Source organism: Gallinula chloropus (assembly GCF_964237585.1).
Source record: "Gallinula chloropus genome assembly, chromosome: 7".
NCBI lineage: Eukaryota > Metazoa > Chordata > Aves > Gruiformes > Rallidae > Gallinula > Gallinula chloropus.
The window spans coordinates 22,996,260-23,019,728 of record NC_140092.1 but is presented as its reverse complement, the minus strand read 5'-3'; the positions used below and the strand labels follow the sequence as shown (position 1 = coordinate 23,019,728).

The following is a 23,469-nucleotide window of genomic DNA, read 5'->3' as shown; positions in this document are numbered from 1 at the left end:
TCTTCTTCAATTTTCCCATAGCATTCTGTGTACAATTGAAATAAACCTCTAGTGGTTTTATATGTTTCTGGTGTGTATATTGTAAGCGATCTGTGTATAACATGCAAGGGCTCTCTGAATGGTAGAGCTAAGGAGGATGTATTATGAATGTTTTGACATCAGTTGTACAGTAATTGGTACCTCTACTGAGATGTTTTTAGGGATCAGTTTAGTCTAAGACTAATATTTTTAAAATAAAGTAATTGTAACTCATTTTCTTAGAGGAGCAATATGTATCGGACATTCTGAACTACATTGACCATGGAGATCCTCAGATTAGAGGAGCTACTGCCATTCTGTGTGGAACAATTGTCAACTCCATTCTAATTAAATCACGCTTTGATGTGGAAAAGTGGCTAATAAATGTCAGAACCTCAACAGGTAACTATTTTAAGGGTGAGTTGTGGGCTTGGTTTGTTTGGTTTTTTTAATGTAACCAAAACTTTCTTTTGTTTCATTGCTCAATTGTTTTTTTGTTAGGAAATCTCTTTTCCTTGGTAGACTGCATACCTCTGTTACAGAAAACGCTGAAAGATGAGTCCTCTGTTACATGCAAACTGGCTTGTACAGCTGTGAGGGTAAGCAGTAGTAGTAATTTATGTGCACCACAACAGATCACAGGGGTGTTTTATTCACTGAATAGGATCCTTCTATGCTCAGGTGTTTAACATGGAGCAAAAAGTAACTTCTCCAAGAGCTGTGTTGTAGGAAACATGGATTCAGGTACAGAAATGAACAAACAGCTGGAAAATAGTTATCTCAGATTACCTGCTAGTAGAATTGTGATATTTGTAGTCATAAATGTACTGCTATGAGCTGCAACGTTACATTAACCAGTGATGGGATGTGTGAATTAGATAAACAAAGATATCTAGCCTTAACAGGCAGGTGTCAACATGTAATGCCTAGCCGTAGCCTCTATTTGGAGAGCAAAAAATTGTGTGAGAAATGAGAAGTAAAATAGTAATTATTTTCTGAAATGAATTTTAAAAGTGGGAAAGTCTCAGGGAAGTGTTTTGAATTGGCTGAAAGTTTTCTCAGGCAATTGTTAAAATAGAGACAATAGCTGAATTTGGGAGTGGAACTTGGAGTGTGTGAATTTAATTTCTCTTAAAACCTGTGGAAGATTTTCTGTGAAAAAGTAAATGGGTGGAGTGAGTTTTTCCTTGAGCAGTTTTCAAAAAAAGTAGAACAACAAAGACAAATTGTAGGCCAAGGGGAATTCATTCACTGGGGAGAGGCACAGAGTGGCTGACTTTTGCAGCTTATGGGTCAGTGACACAAGACGTAGCTTTTGGTAAAATGCAGATTGTTAATCTTTGGGAAGTATGATTTCATATGCTAAGGTCTGTGATGGAGCTGAGGGAAGGAAATCCAGTCAGTTAAATGATGCTATACTTTTAATCCTCTGCTTCATAATTTTACTGTTTGTTTGTAGTCATTTCATGTATGATAATACTTACGGCTTTTTAGAAGAATTTACTGGAATTGTTCAATTCAGGCAACTTTTATACTAGTAAATTTTGACTTTGTACCTGACTTCATACCTCTTGGCAGAAATGCTTGAAAACATTCTGGATCATTAATCCTCAAAAAAGACAGTACCTTTTCCTGTAGTTAAATAAGGCATAGAAGTGTAAAGTTCTGTAACTTTTTTCCAAATATCACATGTTCTGCATATAGTTGGAACAGTCATTATAATGAGAAGGTATGACTTTCAGATGCTTCTGGAAATCAGAACCATGTGTCTAAAAATGCCCTTTGAAAGCTGGGAGAGATTGGGTTTGAACAGATAAGAATATAGTGCTTATGGTGGTTAAACCCTGAAGGTTTTTGACCTTACTCTTTGGGGAATTTGCTTCTGATCTCTGAGGCTTGTGTTCCTCTTCAGAGCTTAAATTCAGCAGCAGGTTTTAGCTGTTCACATGGAGTTAGCATCCTAGCCTTGCAAAGTACCTGCCTCTGGTATGTTGTAGCTTTTAAGCCATAACTATTTAAGTACTCTAAATGAAACAGACTTTGTGATGCCTTACTTTGATTCTAAGAACCTCTTCTGGAATATAACTGAAAGTTGTTTTTTCTTCTCAGCATTGCATCATGAGCCTATGTAGTAGCAGTTACAGTGAACTAGGCTTACAGTTAATTGTTGACCTCCTTACGCTGAAGAATAGCTCGTATTGGCTAGTAAGGACTGAACTTCTGGAAACACTTGCAGAGGTGGATTTTCGGTAAGTATTTATATCTTTCCGTGAGTGTTGCAGCTGCATTGCAAAGACAATGTGTATAGGAAACTGGAACCAAAACAGAGGAGTTCATTTGTGTAAGGAGTGTATGAATTCCTTTGCCAGGTTACCATTGACTTTGCTACCAAGCCCAATCCCAGTAACACTGTATAGGAGCTTCTAGTTCAGTGGTTTGAGAGACCAGATAATGGGGAATGAAGTCACAAGTTGTGTATGTTTGTTTTCTTTTTAAAGAAACCCTCCCTGACTTGTTCTCCAGTATTGGCAGTGCTCTTCTTCTGTTGCTCTGTTTCCGTTATATGGAAATGGATGTGACTTCACTTTCTTTTCTTGCATTCCCTCATTTTCTGCAGGTGCTTCCAAGCTGAAAAAAAGGCAAACTTGAAGAATTTTCACTAGTCCTAAAAAAATGTGCTCTTTCTGAATAGTGGTGTTTGGAATCTGTTACTGCCTTTTCAAAACAGTCTGATAAAATTGCAATCACAATGTGTAAATAGTGGTCATTAACTAAAAAGTAGGGTTTTTTGTTACACTAGCCAGTTTATCAAGCAGCTTACCACTTCAGAAGGTAGCCAGCAGTGTGTTTACAATTTGTTTTCCCTACAATGGTGATTTTAAACATTAAACAAACAAAAAAAAACCCCTCAGAACACTGAAGGGAGAAATAACCTTTAATGTTTACTAATGTGCTCTAAATAATATTTTACCGTAGGCTAGTCAGCTTCTTGGAAGGAAAAACTGAGAGCTTGCACAGAGGTGTTCATCATTATACTGGTGTAAGTAAATTATTCAATCATTGTGTTTCTGAAGTAGAGATATCAGTGCCATTTCAGCTCTTGATGTTTAAATTCTATCACCACTGATCATTGTTGTAGGTGTGATTGGTGCAGGCTCAGGTTCTGAGACTTGTTACAACTGGAAAGATACTTTATTACTGAGATTCATCTTAAGTGTTCTCTGGTGTGTGTGTATGTGTGGCTTTGTTGTGGGGTTTCTTTGTTTTTTAAACTTCAAATAGGTAAATACCAAAAATGTTTTAAGTAGCACATTTGGAAATGTTAAGGTAAAGATGGTCTTACAGACTTGTATGACAAATGAAATCTCACTTAACTACCTTTTAACAATCCCGTCAAGTGATGGAAATGTTCAATGAACTTTACTGTGCAACCTTACTTTCTAGCTGCTAAAACTTCAGGAGAGAGTGCTTAATAATGTTGTAATATGTCTGCTTGGAGATGAAGATCCAAGAGTGAGACATGTAGCTGCTGCTTCATTAATACGGTATATATGTTTGGTTTCTTTTTTTTAAAAAGCTTAGGAAGTTATTGATGTGTTACTGTGTGTCTCTAAATATTCCCTTAGTGGGATTTTGTATTTTAAATGAGGGATGGGAGACAAATGCAACTTCATGGTACCGGGAACGTGCATCATTGCAAATCATGAAGCAATTGTGCTTTGTATTACTGTTACATTCAACTGTGTGAAATTCTGAGGGTTATTTTCAGTTTTGGCTTTTTCAAGTTAGTTTTCTGTCTGCTGAAGTGATTTGCTCAGTTTAGTGATAGTAGTTGATGGACTTAAAATGTTGGAGCACCGCTGAGTTCCCAAACATTGTAGTTTACATATGGTTTTAAGGAGTATATCTTCAAATTGTCATGCTCACTAATTATACTAAAGCAGCTAATGTTGATTAAATAAGCAGTTTTTTGCTGTAACCTACTACAGTTAAAATTGTTGTTCAGTTAAATACACCAAACAGCAAGGATTACGTGGTAGCTTTTTGGAATTCAAGGGCTGAAGTTTTATGTTAAAAGAAGTTGAAAGCGTCTAATACTGAATTCCTCAAATATATTATTGCCAGAGGAGTAACTTCCTTAGTTTTTCATACTGCTAATTGGTGTCCTTTCCTATGAACAAATGAAAGGACAGTAAACCCTTCAGATTTCTGCCACTTCAAAAACATTTACGTTGCAGAAACAGCTCAGCAGAGAAATCATGAACTGTTGCATCATAGCTAGTATTTGTTGCTTTTATTCATGGATTTGAGTTTTGAAATTACTTTAACTAAGTGGTAGCATGTTAGAGTTTTTCCTTATCTTCCTTTTTCCTTAGTGGCAGGATGGCTGTTTAGGTTGGAGGACAATTAACTGCTGGACAAATCTGCTACAAGTTTGCAGAAGTCCCTTGGGACACCCAGTATGGGCATTCATTGGAAGTAATGTCAGTGAATGTGTACTGGTTTTCCAGTGTTATCCAAGTTGAAACTGTTGTTGCTCAAGAATACAGGATCTTATTGTATGTTTTAAGTCTTGCTGCATAGAAATCAGATGGCAAAAACCTGTCCTTTTCAGGTTGAAATTATTTTTCAGTTGACACAGGTATCTGTGGGAAAATATCTGGGGAGGCAGGAAAACACTGAGAAGTACTGTTGAGAAAAGTGGTGCTTGTGGGTTGTATAGGTAGGCATCTATGGAACAGAGTCTAGAACAATTTTGTCCTGACTTGAGTTCCTTGATTCTAATGAAGAGCAGTTGTATAAAAATGACTTCAGCTTAACAATGAGTTTTAGTAGCCATTTTCATTTACTATTTGATCTAATTAGTGTATGCAGCTTTGAGTTGCTTAATGAATGTACTTTTATGTTAAATCATTTCTGAATAATACTTCTCCCTTCTGATAATTATCATTAAGGCTTGTTCCAAAGCTGTTTTTTAACTGTGATCAAGGACAAGCTGATCCAGTCGTGGCAGTAGCAAGAGACCAAAGCAGTGTCTACCTGAAACTATTAATGCATGAGACGCAGCCTCCGTCTCACTTTGCGGTGAGCACCATCACCAGGTATGTTACATGACTTGCCTTGCTTTGAAAGGAACGTGGACCCAAATCTCAGTTGGAAATGCCTAGAATCCTATTTAAATCAGGCAGATCCCTGTGCTTATGCATTCTTTTTCCAGTCTATAGGAGCATTTGTGATAGTTTTAGGTTCCTCAGAAACACTCATATTTAAAGGATCGAGTGGTGTGTGAGTTACTAGTGATGTGCTCACACACTGATTGTAAGGAATCATGGTTTTGATTGAGGTGTTTTAGTGGTATAAATATTTTTATTTCAGAACATACAGAGGCTACAATATGCTGCAGAGTCCAACAGATGTCACTATGGAAAACAATCTCTCAAGGGTTATTGCAGCAGTTTCCCATGCATTGACAATATCCACTACAAAAGCACTTACGGTGAGTTTTCTTAGTTGCTAGTGACTGACCTTTTTTTTTTTCTGCTTCCTTTTGTTTTTAATTGTTTCCTGGCCGTGTTGGTTGGTATCTGTGGCTTTGGTACTGTTGCAGTGGCAATAGTACTATATTTCATTCTCACTCTTAAGATACCTTCTTGATGTTGCTAACTCATCCTGTGATGAAACTGATTCAGTTCTTGGTATTGACTTTTTCAGTTTGGCTGTTGTGAAGCTTTGTGTCTTCTCTCCACAACGTTTCCAGTCTGCACCTGGAGCATGGGATGGCACTGTGGGTATGTTCCTTCATCTGTTATTTGTGCTCGTAAAAGCCATGTTTATGAAAAGGAAGTACACTTCTTTAGCCATGACATCAATGTGCTGTGCTATGTGAGCTGTAAAACATGCACATGTAGAGCTGTTTAGTTTTTAAATAGATTTTTAACTTTGTGTTGATTTTCTTCATTGCTGCTGTTGTGTCTCTAGTCTCTGAAACACTTGAGGAGAGTTATCCTGAAACTCTCTTGGATGATTTTATCTTATTTAAAAACAAAACAAACCTCAAAACCACAAAACCCCAACATCAATAACAAAACAATGCTTCCCCAGCTGCTTATCTCGTTGGTGTACCCTTTCTTCCCTTGCCAACTGTAAGTGTGGTGTGCTCTGCATATGCACTCTAAAAGCGGTTCTTAGCTGGAAAATAAAATCAGTGCAGAACTGCAACAATGTGTCTTCTGCTCTATCCATCTTAAAACCCACTATTTTTAAGATGCATCTGATAGTCATCACTGATGCAGTGATGTAGCCTTTGCCCTTTCCTCTAATTCCTCCTTTACAGATTCAAAGCTGACATTCATATTAATTTAGATTGTAATTTTATTTCTGTGGATTGATGAGAACATTTATTCTGGGTAATAAGAGTATGAAAATATAAGAATTTTGCCAAAAACCTTCTGTCTTAAATACTGCTGTTCTTACGATTAAAAAGCTATTAGAATTGCTGCATTGCAACTCTGTACAACTTAACATGGATTAATTTCTGGGTTTCTAACAGTATGTAAAGTAAACAACCCTTGCATATGAAATTTTAAAAGGTAATATAAGTACCTGTGTAGCTTTGTCAAAATAATAGCTATGCTTAGGGAAAACTTTATTTTCTGAAGTTTCTCTAGTTGTTTTACATCAGAATGAGTACACCAGAAGATTTTTTTCATTTAAAAGTATCTTGAAATAATCCCTTTATGTAGAGGCTGCATAAAGTCTTTTCCAGAAAGAAATTCAGTAATACTGTGCAGGTCTTACAGCTTAGAAAAGACTTGTGTAATTCACACAGTGCTCTAACAAAAATTCTTGCCACTTTAAAACAATATCTTGTTACATTGCTACAGCTTGCATCCCATCCCTGCCTTGCATATGCACAAGACCTTTAACTGGAGATAGTTCAGGAACATACTGATTTGCAATTAAATAAAGGATTCTGCAGTTTATCAGTAGATGTCACTAGCAGATCTGTTCTTTGCTATTAGAAAGGAAAAGTTAATGACTTTTCAGAAATACTATGTATTTTAGGGTCTCAGTTGCCAATATTGAAGGTCCTACTTGAGTGTTAAATGTGTTTTTCTGTAGTACTGATTTTTTTTTTCTGATTAGCAGTCTGCTTAACTGTTACTGTTCTTAAGACTTTAAACTTACCGAAAGAGGAGAAAAAAGTTATGACATTCCAAAATTAAACTTCCAGTGTTTCTCAGCCAAGTCCTTCAGATGAAGCTCAGAAGGGCTGCACCATTGGAATGGCTGGCATGATCCTGTCTCTCCTTTCATCAGCGTGGTTCCCACTGGACCTTTCTGCGCATCAGGATGCTTTGATTTTGACTGGAAACTTGCTTGCAGGTAGGGCAGAGCAAGAAAAGTCAGATTGTCCTGGTGTTTTTACTATTGGCATCAGAAGGCCTGTATCTCACCCTATTCTGATTGCATGCCACAAAATACTTGCAAGATTGATGAGAAGAAACAAAGGCGGCACTTCTTGCACCCAGGTGGTTTGAAAAGATAGTGCAAATCTCCTCTAGTTGCCAGAGTGAATGTGCACTGTGAGTAGTGAAGGCTCAATACAATCCGTAACACTTACTGTTGTTTCAAAATATGCACCTACTGCTGATTTTGAACATACAGGCTCATGTTTCCCATTCGAATTTCTGTTCATATAGATATGATATGCCACTAAAATTCTCTGATACCTAATTCCCAGTTTTTATCTTCTCCTTTAAGTGATCTGATTCTTGTTGCAGCATGTGCTCCCAAGTGCTTGAAGAATCCCTGGAGTGCTGAAGAAGATTCCAACCAAAGTGCTGCAAAGCAGGAGGAGCCCTGGCCAGCTCTGGCAGATCGAACTCTTGTTACTTTAGTAGAACAGCTCTTTTCTCACCTGCTGAAGGTCATTAATATTTGTGCACATGTAATGGATGATGTTGCTCCTGGCCCAGCAGTGAAGGTATGTGTTAAAAATAGGTAAGTGTGTGATTTAAATACTGTTGGGACCTTTTCAAGTCTCCACGTTTTCCAGTAGATATGAAGATACTACGTAGTTACCTATAATATGACCCCACTACATTTAGGAGAGCAAGTCATGTGAACAGAATGTGCATATTGTCCTGTGTAACAGATTCTTGCTTGCATCTGCAGTGGTTGTAATACTACCATAAATTTTGAGCCTTTTATTCCTGGTGAGGAGCGTGGATTGTAAATTGAGTGTTGGATTTCATACTCAGGCAAGCTTCTGTTGTCTTTTGGGCTGGTTAGCTGGCTGTTAGGCACTGAGCTCCTTTGGGGGCTTAAAATAACTCTTCTTTTGAATATCCTGAAAAATATTTTGACTTCTTAAGCAGCTCATGTTAGGTACTTCTGGCTTTGGGATTTTGTTTTGAGGCATCTGTATTTTGAGACTGATTTAGTGACTTTAAGGCAATGTTATTAGGATATTTTTAAAATGTGAAAATATTATTTTGACACTCCGTTGTCTAGAATCAAGAAGAAACTTTAGTCATTGAGCTGTAATTCCCTCTCATTGGCTTATGCTGAAGTTGAGAAGGAAACTAGGGAATATATTAAACTTCCTTTTCACTCGAGGAATTCATGTCCTGAACCTGAGAGTTGAGACATTTTAATTTAATTGACAGTCAAATAAAGGAGAGTTTAAACAAAGGATGAATATGCTTGTATTTTTGTAGAAGAAGAAAAGCCATTTGTGCATTTAAAACTAATAAAGATTCTTTTAATTCTAGGCGACGTTGCCTTCCCTCACAAACCCGCCTTCTCTTAGTCCCATTCGGAGAAAGGGGAAAGAAAGGGAGTCTGTGGAACAGGCAGCTGTGCCAATGAGCCCTAAAAAGGGTGGTGAAGCTAGTCCAGGTGAGCACACTTACTGCAGTTATCCCTCCCACCTACGTGTGGTTATGCCATAGAAGAAATAAAGCTGAGTAACTTGTTTTTTTTGAAGCTGTAGTTAAAGGGCTGGTAGACCTACTGTGAGAAGTTTTTTTACAGTACTGCATTGCAGGAAAGGCAGCTGTGGGTAGAGACTTCTTTACTTCTTCCTTTTTGGTAATTTTGAAAATTAACTGTACTTTTTAGAGGCAAGGTATTTCTGAATCCTCTTCCTTACTGTTTTTCTGAATACACTCAGCTATTGACAAAAATTAAGAAGAGATTTTTGGGTGTATTTTACTTAAAAGAAGCTTTGTATCTTTTGGCAGCAGTTTCTCTTACCTCAGATGTCTATTTTCTTGGAATGCTAGTTGATTTTCTAGTTGTACAGCATGTGTTTTTGAAATTTAAAATAGACTTGCAGATTGAATAATTGGGATACAGTAAATGATATTGAGTATATATGTCACGAGCACCCTAGAAAAAGTATGTTGTTCTAAACCATGATATATTTTTAAGCTCCTAGGCAAACTGATGCTACTGGGCCTGTTCCAACAAGTAAATCATCTTCAGTAGGAAGCTTTTATCATCTTCCATCATATCTGAAGTTATATGATGTCTTGAAAGCAACCCATGCTAATTACAAGGTACTGCATGGTATTGTTTGATTGAATCAGAATGTGGTTGGGCAGTCATTTTGTGTTTCTTTTAAAATAAGGCTCTGCTGGTATTGAGACTCACAATTTATTTACAGAAAACTATTGAAAAAAACTACAGGCACCACCAATAAAACCAAAAAAACCTACCAAACACACCACACCACACACCTCCCCACACCCCCCCTCCCAATAGGCATTGTTCACTTAAACTTGCTACCGGTATTAGCAACAGCAGAGAAACAAGTGACCCTTTGTCGTCTTTGCAATCCTGAATGTATCCCAGTGTCTGTCCTCTCTGTAGTTTATTCCAGGATGGGTAAGCTTGTTCCTCATTAGTTCAGGTGATAGAAGATGTGTTCCCTAGGCACTTGGTGGTCTGATGTGTATCCTTCAGAGGGCATATTCTTATGACACCTACTGGATTTCTGAGAAATAATTTATTCCTTCTCCATTACTTGGCAACATCCTAGGCCTTCCCAGAGGCTGTAATTTCCTGAAACTGGAAGATCCCTTTCTTAATCAAAATGAAGTCCTATGTTTCCAGCAGTTCATAAGGGAGTCTAAGCTGTTGTTGGTTTTGGTTTACTATGCTGAAATTTTAGGCAAAAGATAATTTTTTTGTCAACAGCTACTTTCTGGAATTTTTGTCTCCTTGTCAAGTAATTATGGTTTTACTTTCTGGGACTAGGTTACTTTGGATCTCCAGAACAGTAATGAAAAGTTTGGATGTTTCTTACGGTCTGCCTTAGATGTTCTGTCTCAAATCTTGGAACTTGCTACTCTCCAAGACATTGGAAAGGTAGATGATTTGTGTATATTTTTTTTTCTTTATTAGTTAAGTTGTCTATCTGTGGCCCTTCTGGAAAAAAACATATCATTGATTTTGTGGAGAGGGAGAGATGGTAGTCCTTGAAATGCTGTACTGCCCCAACGCTGAGTAAAAGTAGACTTTCCAGGTTAAATTGCTGCTGTTGAAAACTAGACTAATTTTTTCACTGCTTAAATTTCATGTGGAGATTTTACTTTCCAGCAAAATTGGTTTGCTTTTAGTCATTCTTACTGTATTAATGTGTTTCAGTGTACTTTTGTGAAATAGACAAAATGGAGAGCAGTATACCTTCTTACTGTGACTTGCTGTTTCTCCTTACTGTGGTGCTAGGCATTGTGCTACTTTAAGACTAGGAGGCAGATGTTGCATTTTTCTTTCTTTATATGCTTCCACAACTTTCCTTCGATTAGTGTCGTTTTACTTAGTAAAATATAACCTGTGCCGTTGTCAAATTTTGATAGTAATGCTTTATGTAATGAAGAACAATTCAACTACTTGCACCTGTTTTTCTGCTTTTCTAGTGTGTAGAAGAAATTCTGGGATACCTAAAATCATGTTTCAACAGAGAACCAACAATGGCAACAGTGTGTGTACAGCAGGTAAGGACATGATTTTTCTTTGTCATTTGGGAGGTTAATCCTGATGTCCTGTGGTTCTCAAGTGGATACTAAGACTGGCCATTCTTTTAAGGGAAGTAGTGTGGGAAACTAGCCCAGGTAGAACAAACAGCGTGTTTTCTTTGTTTTTCACAACTTGTTCTGAAACTTGGTACCATGTGAATAATGTAGTTTCTTGTTGACCTGCTTTCCAATTCAAGAAACTATTTTTATTACTGCTCAGATAACAAGTTTGTTTCCTACCTTCCCAAATGTGTTCTGTAGCCAGTTGACTCTATCAGAAACTCAAAAAGCCAAGAAATGCCTTACTGATTAATTTCTCGCAGACTTCCAGTTAAACATTTGGATTCAAGTCCCCAAAGCTGAATCTTATTGGGAGGAAAGCTTTAGTAGAGTTGTCACATGAAAACAGTTTGTTACAAAAACAATAATATCTTTTTGCGTGAGCGTGGATTGTTTCTTTTTCCCAGCTTTCTTGTGTCATCTTGTATTTGACTGTATGATCCAGTTTGCACTTTGACCTTTCCTCTTAAATCTTTTGGAAGGATGAGGAGTCAGGGTGGGTTTTGGTGATTTTTTTTCCCTAAGAAGTTAATTCTTCTCTTTCCAATTATCTTTCTTAGCTGTTGAAGACGTTGTTTGGGACAAATCTGGCTTCTCAGTACGATGGCTTGTCTTCAAACCCAAACAAAGCTCAAGGCAAAGCTCAGCGCTTAGGTTCTTCCAATTTGAGACCTGGTCTCTATCATTATTGCTTCATGGCACCATATACACATTTTACCCAGGCCCTTGCTGATGCCAGTCTAAGGAACATGGTTCAGGCTGAGCAGGAACACGATGCTTCAGGGTAACTTTTTTCCCTTATGATATAATGTTAACATGACCTAGAACATGGGGTTTTTGTTTAGTTTTGGTTCTTTTTATAAATGCAAATATGACAGGGAAGCTAGTACGCAATATTGTAATTTCAAATAACTTGTTTCTTGTAGACGGCAGCAGAGTCATTTTTCTTGGAGTGACATCCTGATTGCAACACTGTATTGATTATCAGTAAATTTGTTTTTTCAAATCAAAGTTATATCATTAAAATGGGTATCACTTAAGGGTTTTTTTTCGAAAGCTTCAAGCTTCTAAATGCTTGTATTCAAAACTATTTAATGCATTTGCTAATGATAGCAGATAGTAGACCTAAAGGGAAGGCAGAGGGATGACTAAGCAAAGACTAGAAACTCTTTCTCTACTAGGTGTTTGTCCATAAATCTATTTGATACGATTGAGGTATGCTGTAGATTGTCTCCGTTGCTCTTTTGTTTTACTAAGATTCTTGAAGTAGTTAGTAAAACAATATGCATTTAAGGAGAGTGTGTTGGTCCCTCCATTTTTTTTTAATGTGTGTGTGGGGTTATTTTGTTTTCATCACAGATGGTTTGATGTACTGCAAAAAGTTTCTACACAGCTGAAAACTAGCATTACCAGTGCAGCAAAACACCGTGCTGATAAGGTACTTGTATCTGTGTGCTCCTTAAAGACCTGTACTTTAGGCTTAAAACATTTTTTTCCTCCTTGTAAAATGTAATTTGGTTTTGAATCGGTGACCAGTTCAGATACTGGATTACATTAAAATCTCTCTATTACAGAATGCTATTCACAGTCACATTCGCCTATTTGAACCCCTTGTCATAAAAGCACTGAAACAATATACCACAACAACATCAGTACAGCTGCAGAGACAGGTTCTAGACTTGCTTGCTCAACTGGTTCAGCTACGAGTTAACTACTGCCTTCTGGATTCAGATCAGGTTGGTACCGCACCATTTTTGCAATCTCTGGTACAGGGGTCTCGCCAGCAGGCTTGATGTTCACAGCAAAAAATACTCAAAACAATTAATTGTATTGTATGTGAGAACAAAGACTTGAATGGGGGTGAGACTCAATCTCCCCCTCCAACCACAAAGAGCTTCAGATTTCTGGTTTTCTGTTGAAATAAATCACTGTCTAAGCTCTACAACAACTATTTAAGAACTGTTCATCAGAGTGACTCTAGGAATAAGATGATGTGGACAACAGAATCAGTGTTGTTAAAACTTCTCTTACAAACAAAATACTTCTTTCCATACTGGTAGTATGGACTGCTGTGTGACTGATGGGGAGCATCACGGTTGGCAAACATTACTTGATTTTAATGGCAGGGGAAAGGTAGTGGCATGGTAGTCTCTGTGGTTGTTTGTAAAAACAGTTAATTAAAAAAATTGAAATGTTTTATTTACTACAATGTTTTTGGGTTTATAAACTAGTATGAGTTGCAGTTCCTCCTAAGTTTGTACACAGATCAATCTCTTCATTGTATGAATACTTTTGATTTTTTTTCTAGGTTTAGAGTTAGATTCTTCTTCTCTGTAACGCTTCAAATAGTATGTGTTAGATGAGTGAGGGAGTTACACTTAAAAATACAGAGACCGTAGGTAAAATACAGCATTAAGTTCATGCAAACCATAATAAGCTGTATTATCAACAAGATTTTCAAGATCATTTTTAAGTGCAGAGGGAATGCTTCATAACATCTTAGAGCGAACTAAGTAGAAATAATTTTCAGTGTCTTTCCTTTCTCCTTTGAAAACCTGCACTTTTGTAACTCAGACAAAATGACTTCAAATGAGAATTAATGTCTCTGTTGTACGTTTTGTTCTCTCTTTAGGTGTTTATTGGATTTGTGCTGAAGCAGTTTGAGTACATTGAAGTAGGACAATTCAGGTATGAAATTTGCAAAGATCCTTTGAACAGTGCTGGTTTACAACTGTTAAGCATGTAGTAATCAGTTTTGCTGGTTATTTCTGCCTCATGAGGAAAAGCAGCGTTATATTCTGCACCATATGTTTGTTTATTCTCTGGCTGCAGTGGTAGCCCTTTTAGATGATTTAGGTTCCACATGGCTGGAGAAGTTGGGAAGTAGTATGGAAAAAACCCCAAACAACAACATGCTGAGGTTATGTTGTGGCGTTGGTCCATTTGGTATTGTAAAACCATTCCTTTGGGCCTTTCCTCTTGAGCTGTGCTTTCAGGAATCCGCAATTTGTTGCTCAGATTCAGTTGCTGAAGGGACAGCAACTTCTTCCTAGTGTGGACTCAGCGTGAATCCATTTGTGTTCTGATCACCTGGTCCATTTTGTATAGTACCTAATAGATCATAAGCAATGCAGTGGAATTTTTGTCAGATACTTACCTTTTTTCTCATACTTGAGTTTGTATAAAGAGATAAATGGGTGTTTTGCTGAGTCTTCTACATAAAGTCCAATGTATGTCATGTCCACTAGATAGTACATTAGTAACTGTGTAATGGTCAAAGCTCAAATCCTTTGGGGGGAAGGGAACAGAAATTATGGAAATAGGTTATGAAAGCAGAATGACACATATTTTAAAAAGTCTTACTGTTACAATACTAACCTTTACTGAACAGAGGTGTGCAATTCAAATTTGACACTTTTTAAACTTTTTTTTTTCAGGGAGTCTGAAGCAATTATTCCTAATATCTTCTTTTTCCTGGTGTTGCTGTCTTATGAGCGGTATCATTCCAAACAGATAATCGGGATTCCTAAGATCATTCAGCTGTGTGATGGTATCATGGCCAGCGGGAGGAAAGCTGTTACACATGGTAATTAAAAAACAGAAAAGCATCAACACTTAGTCATAGTTCAGCTATAAACCCAGTATGGAGTGCTAAGCTATAGAAAACTGCAGTCATACTGATTGAGAAGACACTAGTTTTTAATTTTTTAATAGATTAAATAAATCTCAGTTACTTCAGGAAGCTCATTGTACCCTGCTAATGCTGCCACCCCATATTTTGCGTTGTACGTAACAGCAACCAAGCTTTTATTTGAAACATTAGGTATTGAGTTTGCAACCAAGTGGCACTTCAAATGCTTTGATTTTAATTTTTAGCCTCCTTCCCCTTTCTTTCCACTTTCAGCCTTTAAGTAGAAGCATCTCATATTTGCTAGTGATTCCACTGAGAAATATTTTAAAGGAATATCTATTTCAGCTGAGACTGGGCAAATTTTCTACTAGAAGTAAAGAGGTAGACATAATTATGTCCAAGTTTGGGGTTTGGTTTTGTAGTTTTATTGTGTTGGGTTTTTTTTTAAATCAGGCATGTGTGAAACCTTTAATAAACTGAAGTACAGTTTGCTTTCAGTAGCTGAACTGTTAGACAAGAGAAGACTCTTGAAGAGTGACTTGTCTCCTCATCTCATGCTAAAAAACCCCAAATCTCATTTCAGCAATACCAGCTCTGCAACCCATAGTTCATGATCTCTTTGTGTTAAGAGGAACAAATAAAGCTGATGCTGGAAAAGAGTTGGAAACACAAAAAGAGGTAGTAGTGTCAATGCTGCTGAGGCTTATTCAGTACCACCAGGTAAGAGGAGGAGGGTCAATTGTTGCTATTCATGGTCTATAAAATGTTAATATTGCCTGAAGCACTTTTAGCAGTCAAAGCAATGCTACTGACTTTTATACAAAACTTGAATAGCTGGACTGTGTGTGTAATCTTTGCTTAGAGAGAGTATGCAGAGACTTTTGGGTGTAGGGGATAGGTTCTCTACTACAAATCAGTATTTCAAGTCAAATAACATATCAGTGGGATTTTGTAGTCAAGCCTAAGTAACAACGCACTGAAAAGCTCCAGTTACGCTCGCAGTCTGGGTTAGTGGAAGAGCTATAATAAAATTAGATTCAAAAAACTTAAAAGAATGGAGGTAGAAGCAGAGGAGAGGATTACAAGTAGGAAACATGCTCCATAGAGGTGATTTAGGTCATGCTGTATATAGCAATATCTTCACTGATGCTTTAAAATACAAAGTATTGAATAAAGTAAGGAAACTGGTAATCACACAGTTACTTTGCCTCTTGCCTCATGGGTCTGGAAACTGTATTTCTCCCTCATAGGAGAATAGGAAATACTTCCTTCAGTACACTTGTTGAAAAGAAAAAGATAAAAGTAATTTTAAGAGAAGTAATATAATTAACATGGGATCTTACTGGTTATTCAGGTGCTTAACAAACTTAATGTGCTTTTCCTTTCATCTTGTGAAAACGCAATTCTAGTGTATGCTAATGTAAGAGATGTATTTTCTGAGAATAGTTGGGAAAAGGCAGTACATCTTGTCAAAATAATTTGTTAGAACTGCATGTTCAGATTGGGGTAATTTTGTATATCCACATTTTCTTTTGAATTTGTAGTTTTATAATCATGAAATGACTAATATAACTGTATGAAATGACACTCTGTAGACACATGATGTGCAGTAGTGAATAACTGTGTTACATAAAGCACTGCAGTTGCTAGCAGATCTCCTTCTGACACGCTTAACCTATTAAAAACCACCCCTGTGCTGCTCTTCCCACACCATCCCATTTGTAGTGCTTACTCTGTCCTGTTCTGCTGGTGCAGTATGGGTTGCTCCAGTGCCCCAATCATCTTCATAGCCCTCTGTTGGACTCTGCAGTAGTTGCCTGTCTGTCCTGAACCGAGAAACCCAGAACTGGATGTGGGACTCCAGATGTGGTTTCAGCTGGTGCAGAGTAAATGGGGAGGGTAGACTAGCCCATGGGCAGTTCTGTTCTTTGGCTGTGGCTGGGACCTTCTGCAGTGGTGTTGTCCCTGTAATTTGGGAGGCTCAAAGAGCTGCAGCCTCTCACTTTTTTTTTTTGTTACAACTGTAGCTGCTGTCCATGGAGCTCCACAGTTGAAGTCATTCAGCCCAGAATTGCTCTAATCTCCTCTCTCACAGGAAAGCTTTTTGAGAAGAAAGTAATCTGGTTGTTATTTTCCTCTTTTTTTCTTAATTGGTTGTGTTTCTGAATCTGAACCACTTGAATTTCTTTCACAAGTGCTGTAATGGGTTTTCTGAACTGGTTTCTTCTGTCCTGTTTCCTAGCCCATAATATTCCTACTTGCTGTGTCTTTGGCCTGTCTGTCATTGAAAGTACAGTCTCTGTAACCCTCAAACTAATAACGCATCCAGCTACTAGAAGGATCCTTGCCGGTGGTGTGTTCTTTTATATGCTGCCCTGTAAAATTTTATATGAAGGTGACATATCTCAGGTGAATGAGCTCCAAGAAAAATCTGTTTCCTTAACAAAATTTAAAGTATCTGAGCTCAGGTAAAGAGAGAACATACATGCGGGAAATTGCTCTTTTCATTCCTCCTTTTTTTGAGTGTGCGATGCGGTGTTTAGATTCACCATCCTTTTCCCAGTTGAGTAGTCTTTTGACAAATCCCATTTAAGAAGGACCAAGAAGGCACGTTTTTTTCCTCAGTTATAAAAGGAACTGGAAATTTTATTTTTTACAATGTCATAACTAAGAACAAGCTTTTAACCTGAAAATGTTTTGTGGTTTTTTTTTTAATGTTGTGATTGTCATGTATGTGGTGTTCTTGTTTTTTTGGCAAATGAATTAAACACTTACTATTTTTGCACTATGGTATTACTTTAAATGTTTCCTGTGAGCGTGGGGGTTTACTTGCATTCTTTTGGGCTTTTCCTCAGGTGCTAGAAATGTTCATCTTGGTATTGCAACAGTGTCATAAAGAAAACGAAGACAAATGGAAAAGATTGTCCCGGCAAATAGCTGACTTCATTCTGCCAATGCTTGCGAAACAACAGGTTATTCCAGGCGTCTTTTAATCTACAGAACAGCTAATATAATTGTTATAATGTTTCTATCAGTAATGGCCTGGCTTGGGTTTTGGGTTTTTGGGTTGTTTTTTTTAAATGAAGACATTTTCTTCTAAGTGTGGTTCCCATATCTGGGGGGGGAAATCCTAAACCCAAACACTACTAAACTGAGTCTTTGAAATGATGACAATCATATTTATATCCACAAAGTACGTGCAGTATCTTTCAAGCTGTTTCCAGAGGAAGCTCATTCTCCTTCTTACATACATCATTACATCACAGCACTTACTAAATGGTCTGAAGATTCTCCCATGTTCATAGAATGTATAAATTCTCTTTTTGTGACTGCAATGGATCTAATTGCGTTTTTTCTTGGTGAGGTGAATGAGAAGACATTGACTGAAACTGCATTCATAAATCACAGAATCATGGAGTAGTTGAGGCTGAAATGGACATCTAGATACTGTTTTCTCCTCAAAGCAGCATCTGCTGGAACAGGTTACTTAGGGCCATGTCCAGTCAAACTGGTCTCCAATGATGGAGCCTCCATAACTTTCTTCCAGTGTCTAAGCATCCTCACAGGCAGAAAACAACTAAATAAATGAATGAAATCTGCATTTAAGTGTAACTTCCTGTATTTCAAGCTGTGCCTATTGCCTTTCATCCTGGTATTGGATACCACTGAAAATATTCTGGCTCACTCTTCTGTGCTTCTGTTGTCTCCTAATCCTGCTTCCCCTGGTCAGATACTTGTACACATTGATAAAGATCCCCCTGAGTGTTCTCCAGGCTGAACAATCTCAGCTGCCCCTTGTACAACAGATTTTGCAAGCCTGTAACTATCTGTGTGGCTTTCTGCTGAACTCCTTCCAGTTTGCTCATGTGTCCCTTACTAGACTGCACATTGGCGAAGGAGAGTTGGCCCTTTCTACCTGGGAATTAAAAAAGGCTCCTCTTCAGAGAAAGATTTTTCAGTGCTGCTTTCTAAGCAGCAGAGGATGTGTCTTTGTTACTGCTTTGCTGGAATTAGGAACACTTCCTTCAAGAATAAAAAGTAAACTTAGTGAAAATGTGCCCTTGATGTCTTAACCCAGATCTGTTCCCATGAGGAAATCTTATGGGTTGGGGGGCAGAGGGGAGCAGACAGTATTGCAGATTACACAACTGGTTTTGAGCAAAGCTAAAGTGCTGGAAATTTGGAATTGTTTTGTATGAATCTGTGCACGTGCCCAACTATCAAATCACTTAAGCAAGATAGTCCTCTAGATTTTGAACCCAGCCCTCTGCTTTTTGCAGTTGCTTTTATAATTTAGCTAAAAAGCTGATCAAGTAAAGTATCCTACTCTGTTGCTCTTGTGTACTGCTCTTTTAGCTGTTCAGTTATCTGATCAGCAATACTTTTTTCTCCTGGTTATCTACTTAAGTTTATTCATGACCAGTGTTGCTGTATATGAATATGCCTAGTAGGATGTGCAGGGGGGAGAAAATGTTTAGATTTTGACATAGAGGCTTTAGCTCTCATTCTCTGAATATGGCATATTTCTCTTAATAAAATATATGTGATATATAGATTGAATTTCATAAGAGAAATTCTTGTCCATGTTCTCAAACCTTCTGTGTAGGAAGGCCTGCAAGAAACTTTAATTTACCTTTCATAGATTTTTGGTTGCTCTAAATTTTGTACTGGAAAGGACAGTTTTATTACACACGGGTTGTCATGGAAATATTTAAGACATGAAATAGTAATTTTGTGTTGTGGTTGCCTTTAGTGGTTAACTGCAAATTAATTTGGTGTTTTTCTTACAGATGCACATAGACTCTCACGATGCTCTTGGAGTACTGAACACTTTGTTTGAAATTTTGGCTCCTTCATCCCTTCGCCCTGTGGACATGCTTTTAAGGAGTATGTTTGTTACTCCTAAAACAATGGTAAGGAAATGGGAGCCTGCTAAAGCAGGTGAAGTGTTTCTAACTAAGCAGTAAAAGTGTTTCCAGGCAAGAGAAAATCTGGTGTCTTTCATGCGATACAAAGCACCGTGTACTTCTCTTTCATACTTTGCAGTGTGGTGTTAAAGTAACTGCAGGAGGTCTTAGGAAAGAATTCATCAGAACTAATAAGATTTACCAGCTAGGAACACTTTATGCAGGAACATCCTACTTACAGACTATTTGACTACTTTTTAATTTTTTTATTTTGAGGATCAAGAAGATAGAGAATCATGCTGTAATAATAACTTTTTTCTTCTGCAAGTACATGTGCTGTTTTTATAGTTGACTGTGTGGTTTTGGTGGGGTTTTTTTTAAGATTTGCTTTAGAAATGCCAAATGTATTCCAGTCCTGTGTTGAATACTTTTGAAGTTATTTTTTTTTATTAACTGTTGCGTAAACTCACACCTATTTGAGATTTGGAGCAAGCAGGAAGTAACCTCTATAGAAGTCTTCCAAAACATGATTCTCATGGTAACTGTCAACCTTATTTCGTATGTTAATAATCTTGTTTCTTTGGGTTTGTGTCAGGCATCAGTGAGCACTGTCCAGCTATGGATTTCTGGAATTTTAGCCATCCTTAGAGTTCTGATTTCACAGTCAACAGAAGACATAGTTCTGTCCCGTATACAAGAGCTTTCCTTCTCGCCGTACTTGATTTCATGTCAAGCAATTAACAGACTGAGATGTGGAGAAAATAACATAGCTGCACCAGAGGATCATGCTGAGGTTAAACAGGCTAAATACCTGCCTGAAGAGACATTTTCTAGGTATGTTGCCTTTTGAATAGCTTAAAGGAAACATTAGGACTTCTGAGAAATCACAATTATATTATGCAATATATACTTAAGTACAGAACTATTATCTAATAGGGATGAAGTCTATTAATAAGTGGATATGTGGATATGGGAGGAGTGTGTGGAGGAAGGAATAATGAGATGGACAACAGAGGAATGAGTTGAGCAAATTGTAGTAGGAACTTTAAACTGTTCTTTTCTGATACATCTTCTTGAGCCAAGTGAAGAACCTGGTGGAGCTGTTAAAATGGGTGAATCGTGGCTATGTTAAAATTGGGCTCAAAAATTGAACTGGTTAACCTTGTCCTTCTGCCCTGTGTGGAGTCTGAAAGGTGAGTCATCCCCTTAGAAGTCCAGGTTCTGTACTAGAATCTTGGCAGTAGATGGATTCAAATCTATTAAGGTAGTCCTGATCTTTATTTCCTGCTGTTAAAGATGTAGCTTTGTGTAGTCAGTTTCCCATGCTGATGTCATCAGAGAGCAGCAAACTTGTCAAAAGTGTGGAGAGGTGGTAAGGATATTATGTTGATGTAATGTTTGTCATTAAGGCATTATGCTTTAATGTGATGGGAAGCATTTGAAATAGCTGTTTGATTACAAAAAGAACAACTTTATGCTCAAGTGGGGAACTTTAGATTGGTAAGAAATCCTGTTTAATTTCTTTCAACTCACAAGAAAGGTGATGGGTTGAGGACTCCTTTAGTGTGACTTAGAGTCACTCAGCAGGAGTGAGTTGAGGAACAGTTATGGCCAGGAGCAAGGATGGCTTTCTTCAAATGCCCTTTTTTCAGTGTGTGCAGCGTAAGTGAGGTGGGCTAGTGTATGCATGCTGTCATGACTTTAGCTGATGAATAGGTAACCCAGATCCAGTATGTAATTATTGAAGGGCTTGTGATTCTCTCTCCATACCTATAGCATCATACGTGTTTCAGGTCAACCTGTTCTGTAGTATTTAATTTGGTAACCTCTGTGGGTTGAATGGACAAGGACTGCATATTTTATTTTTCAAATTTACCTGAGTTTCATAAGCAAGCCTCATTCTGCAGGGTATTGTGTTGATAGTTTTTCTGTTGATCGTATGCGTGTTTTTTCAAGGTTCTTATTGCAACTGGTTGGCATTCTACTGGAAGATATTGTTACCAAACAATTGAAAGTGGACATGAATGAGCAGCAGCATACTTTCTACTGCCAAGAGTTGGGGACACTACTTATGTGCTTGATACATATCTTCAAATCAGGTAATACTGCCTTGTGTTTTAGCATGCAGTGGGCAGGGTGACTTTCAGTTCTGAGACGACTGTTGAATGTGGTGAACTACTGATAAGTAGTATGTAGGTGCTGAAGACATTCTGTCCTACTTGGTATAAAGAACCTCCCAAACTTTGTGCTCATGCACCAGGGCATGTCTTTCACATTTCTTCTATCTGCATGGAACAAAATGTAACTAGTGGGTTTTCATCTCTCATTTTAACTCTCCAAAATTTTCCAGTCCAAAAATACAAACCATCCTATACTTATGGCTCTTATTTCTCATGTTGTTTCTCAGTTTGGAGGTTGGTTGATATGTGCAGGCTTAAAATAGAGAGTTACAGACCCCTGGCTCAGACTTATGCAAGTTAGGTTCAAGTTCTTTGTCATAATTAATAAAAACATACTAAAAGCCACTAACCAAGCAACCAAAGCCTGAAGAGCAGGAAAGGTAGTACTGTTCCAGCTAGCTGGTCTTGATCTCCTTTCTTCATGTGTGGGAATTCTGCTGTAGGTGCCTTCTGATAGATACCTGATTTCTGGCACTTTAATAATGGCTTAGTCCTTAGCCTGATGCCTTAACCTTATTTCCCAAGTCTTCATCTGCTTCTGTATCAAAGCTCAAAGCTTCTGCATTGCCTTGATTTAACTTTCAGTAACTTTACTCCTCCTAGTCTTCAGTGACAGTAAAGCCCCAGCCAGCAGCTACCTACCACATAGAAAAGTGAATGGGAAACCAGTTGAATTATGTTGTGAGAGTTCATGCAGCCACAGTGGATGAGTGGTCAGAAGAGAGCTTGGGTTTAAGAAACGGAACCCTCCAGACCTAGGTCCTTGCTGCAAAGACTCCAGGATTGAGTGAAGAGACACAAAACGTGGTGATAGTTACCAGAACCTTCCTTTCTTTGTTTTAAGCCTGATTCAAGGGCACAGAACTCTGGATGTAGTGAGTGTTAGTTCTCTTTTCCCATGTGCCTGTTAGAATATAGATGCTTTAATGATTATTCTTCATCGCTGCTATGAAGAAACATTCAAAATTAATATTATAACTACTAACTTATGCCGGGGTGATTCAGAGTAAGTTCTTAAACAGTGTCAAACCAGGACCAGTGAAATTGGAAAATCAAGCTGGTGATTGAAATCTGGGAAGAGGGTTCTTCCACAGGGGGAGCTGGGGACAATAGAAGAGGAAGACTCAGCTAGTTCTGCTTCAGCAACTGGCTTCTGAGCTGCACTGTGAGTCTTGCCAGGAATTATGCAGTTTTTTGTGCAAAATTAAATATTCAAATAATTTATTCATGCAGAGCACTGGGACATGTGTATTGCATTGTCTATAGGAATGTTGTGATCTAAGACTACAAATCAACTGCAAGTAGTAAAGTGTTTACCCGATACAGGGTAACAGAGTAGAAGGAAAGTTGTTCAGACATTTGGGCTGTGTTTTCATGTCACAGCATTTGCTTTCAGGTTTAGGCATGAAGTTAACTAAGTGACTAGTTTGGTAATATTTACGTGTCTGAGAACTTAGTCATGGTCTTATGCCACTTTCAGCCACTATTGTGCTTGGATGTTTTGACTTATCACCCATTATAAGTTTTCTCAAAATGTGAGCGTTGCTGGCTCTATGTATTCACCTGTAGGAAGCTACAAGATTAGAAATTCTAAACATTTTCAGTGTGCTACTTTGGAAGCTAGTAGAAATAAAAGGCACAGACAA

General features: G+C 37.8%; 1 protein-coding gene across 1 annotated transcript in view; it reads left to right on the top strand.

Moving 5' to 3' along the window:
• HTT (huntingtin) overlaps positions 1 to 23,469 on the top strand; it is a gene marked incomplete at its 3' end in the record, with an annotated part of 75,446 nt that overhangs the window by 25,685 nt on the left and 26,292 nt on the right. The window contains exons 17-40 of the mRNA XM_084266731.1: positions 262 to 420; positions 520 to 617; positions 2,128 to 2,267; positions 2,995 to 3,058; positions 3,463 to 3,563; positions 4,974 to 5,120; positions 5,395 to 5,515; positions 5,731 to 5,807; positions 7,253 to 7,404; positions 7,803 to 8,005; positions 8,796 to 8,922; positions 9,457 to 9,584; positions 10,285 to 10,395; positions 10,947 to 11,024; positions 11,666 to 11,889; positions 12,465 to 12,543; positions 12,680 to 12,841; positions 13,738 to 13,793; positions 14,543 to 14,691; positions 15,320 to 15,456; positions 17,592 to 17,708; positions 19,527 to 19,649; positions 20,239 to 20,477; positions 21,600 to 21,742. Coding sequence (XP_084122857.1) covers positions 262 to 420; positions 520 to 617; positions 2,128 to 2,267; positions 2,995 to 3,058; positions 3,463 to 3,563; positions 4,974 to 5,120; positions 5,395 to 5,515; positions 5,731 to 5,807; positions 7,253 to 7,404; positions 7,803 to 8,005; positions 8,796 to 8,922; positions 9,457 to 9,584; positions 10,285 to 10,395; positions 10,947 to 11,024; positions 11,666 to 11,889; positions 12,465 to 12,543; positions 12,680 to 12,841; positions 13,738 to 13,793; positions 14,543 to 14,691; positions 15,320 to 15,456; positions 17,592 to 17,708; positions 19,527 to 19,649; positions 20,239 to 20,477; positions 21,600 to 21,742 — 3,135 coding nt within the window. The remainder of the gene's footprint in view (positions 1 to 261; positions 421 to 519; positions 618 to 2,127; positions 2,268 to 2,994; positions 3,059 to 3,462; positions 3,564 to 4,973; positions 5,121 to 5,394; positions 5,516 to 5,730; positions 5,808 to 7,252; positions 7,405 to 7,802; positions 8,006 to 8,795; positions 8,923 to 9,456; positions 9,585 to 10,284; positions 10,396 to 10,946; positions 11,025 to 11,665; positions 11,890 to 12,464; positions 12,544 to 12,679; positions 12,842 to 13,737; positions 13,794 to 14,542; positions 14,692 to 15,319; positions 15,457 to 17,591; positions 17,709 to 19,526; positions 19,650 to 20,238; positions 20,478 to 21,599; positions 21,743 to 23,469) is intronic.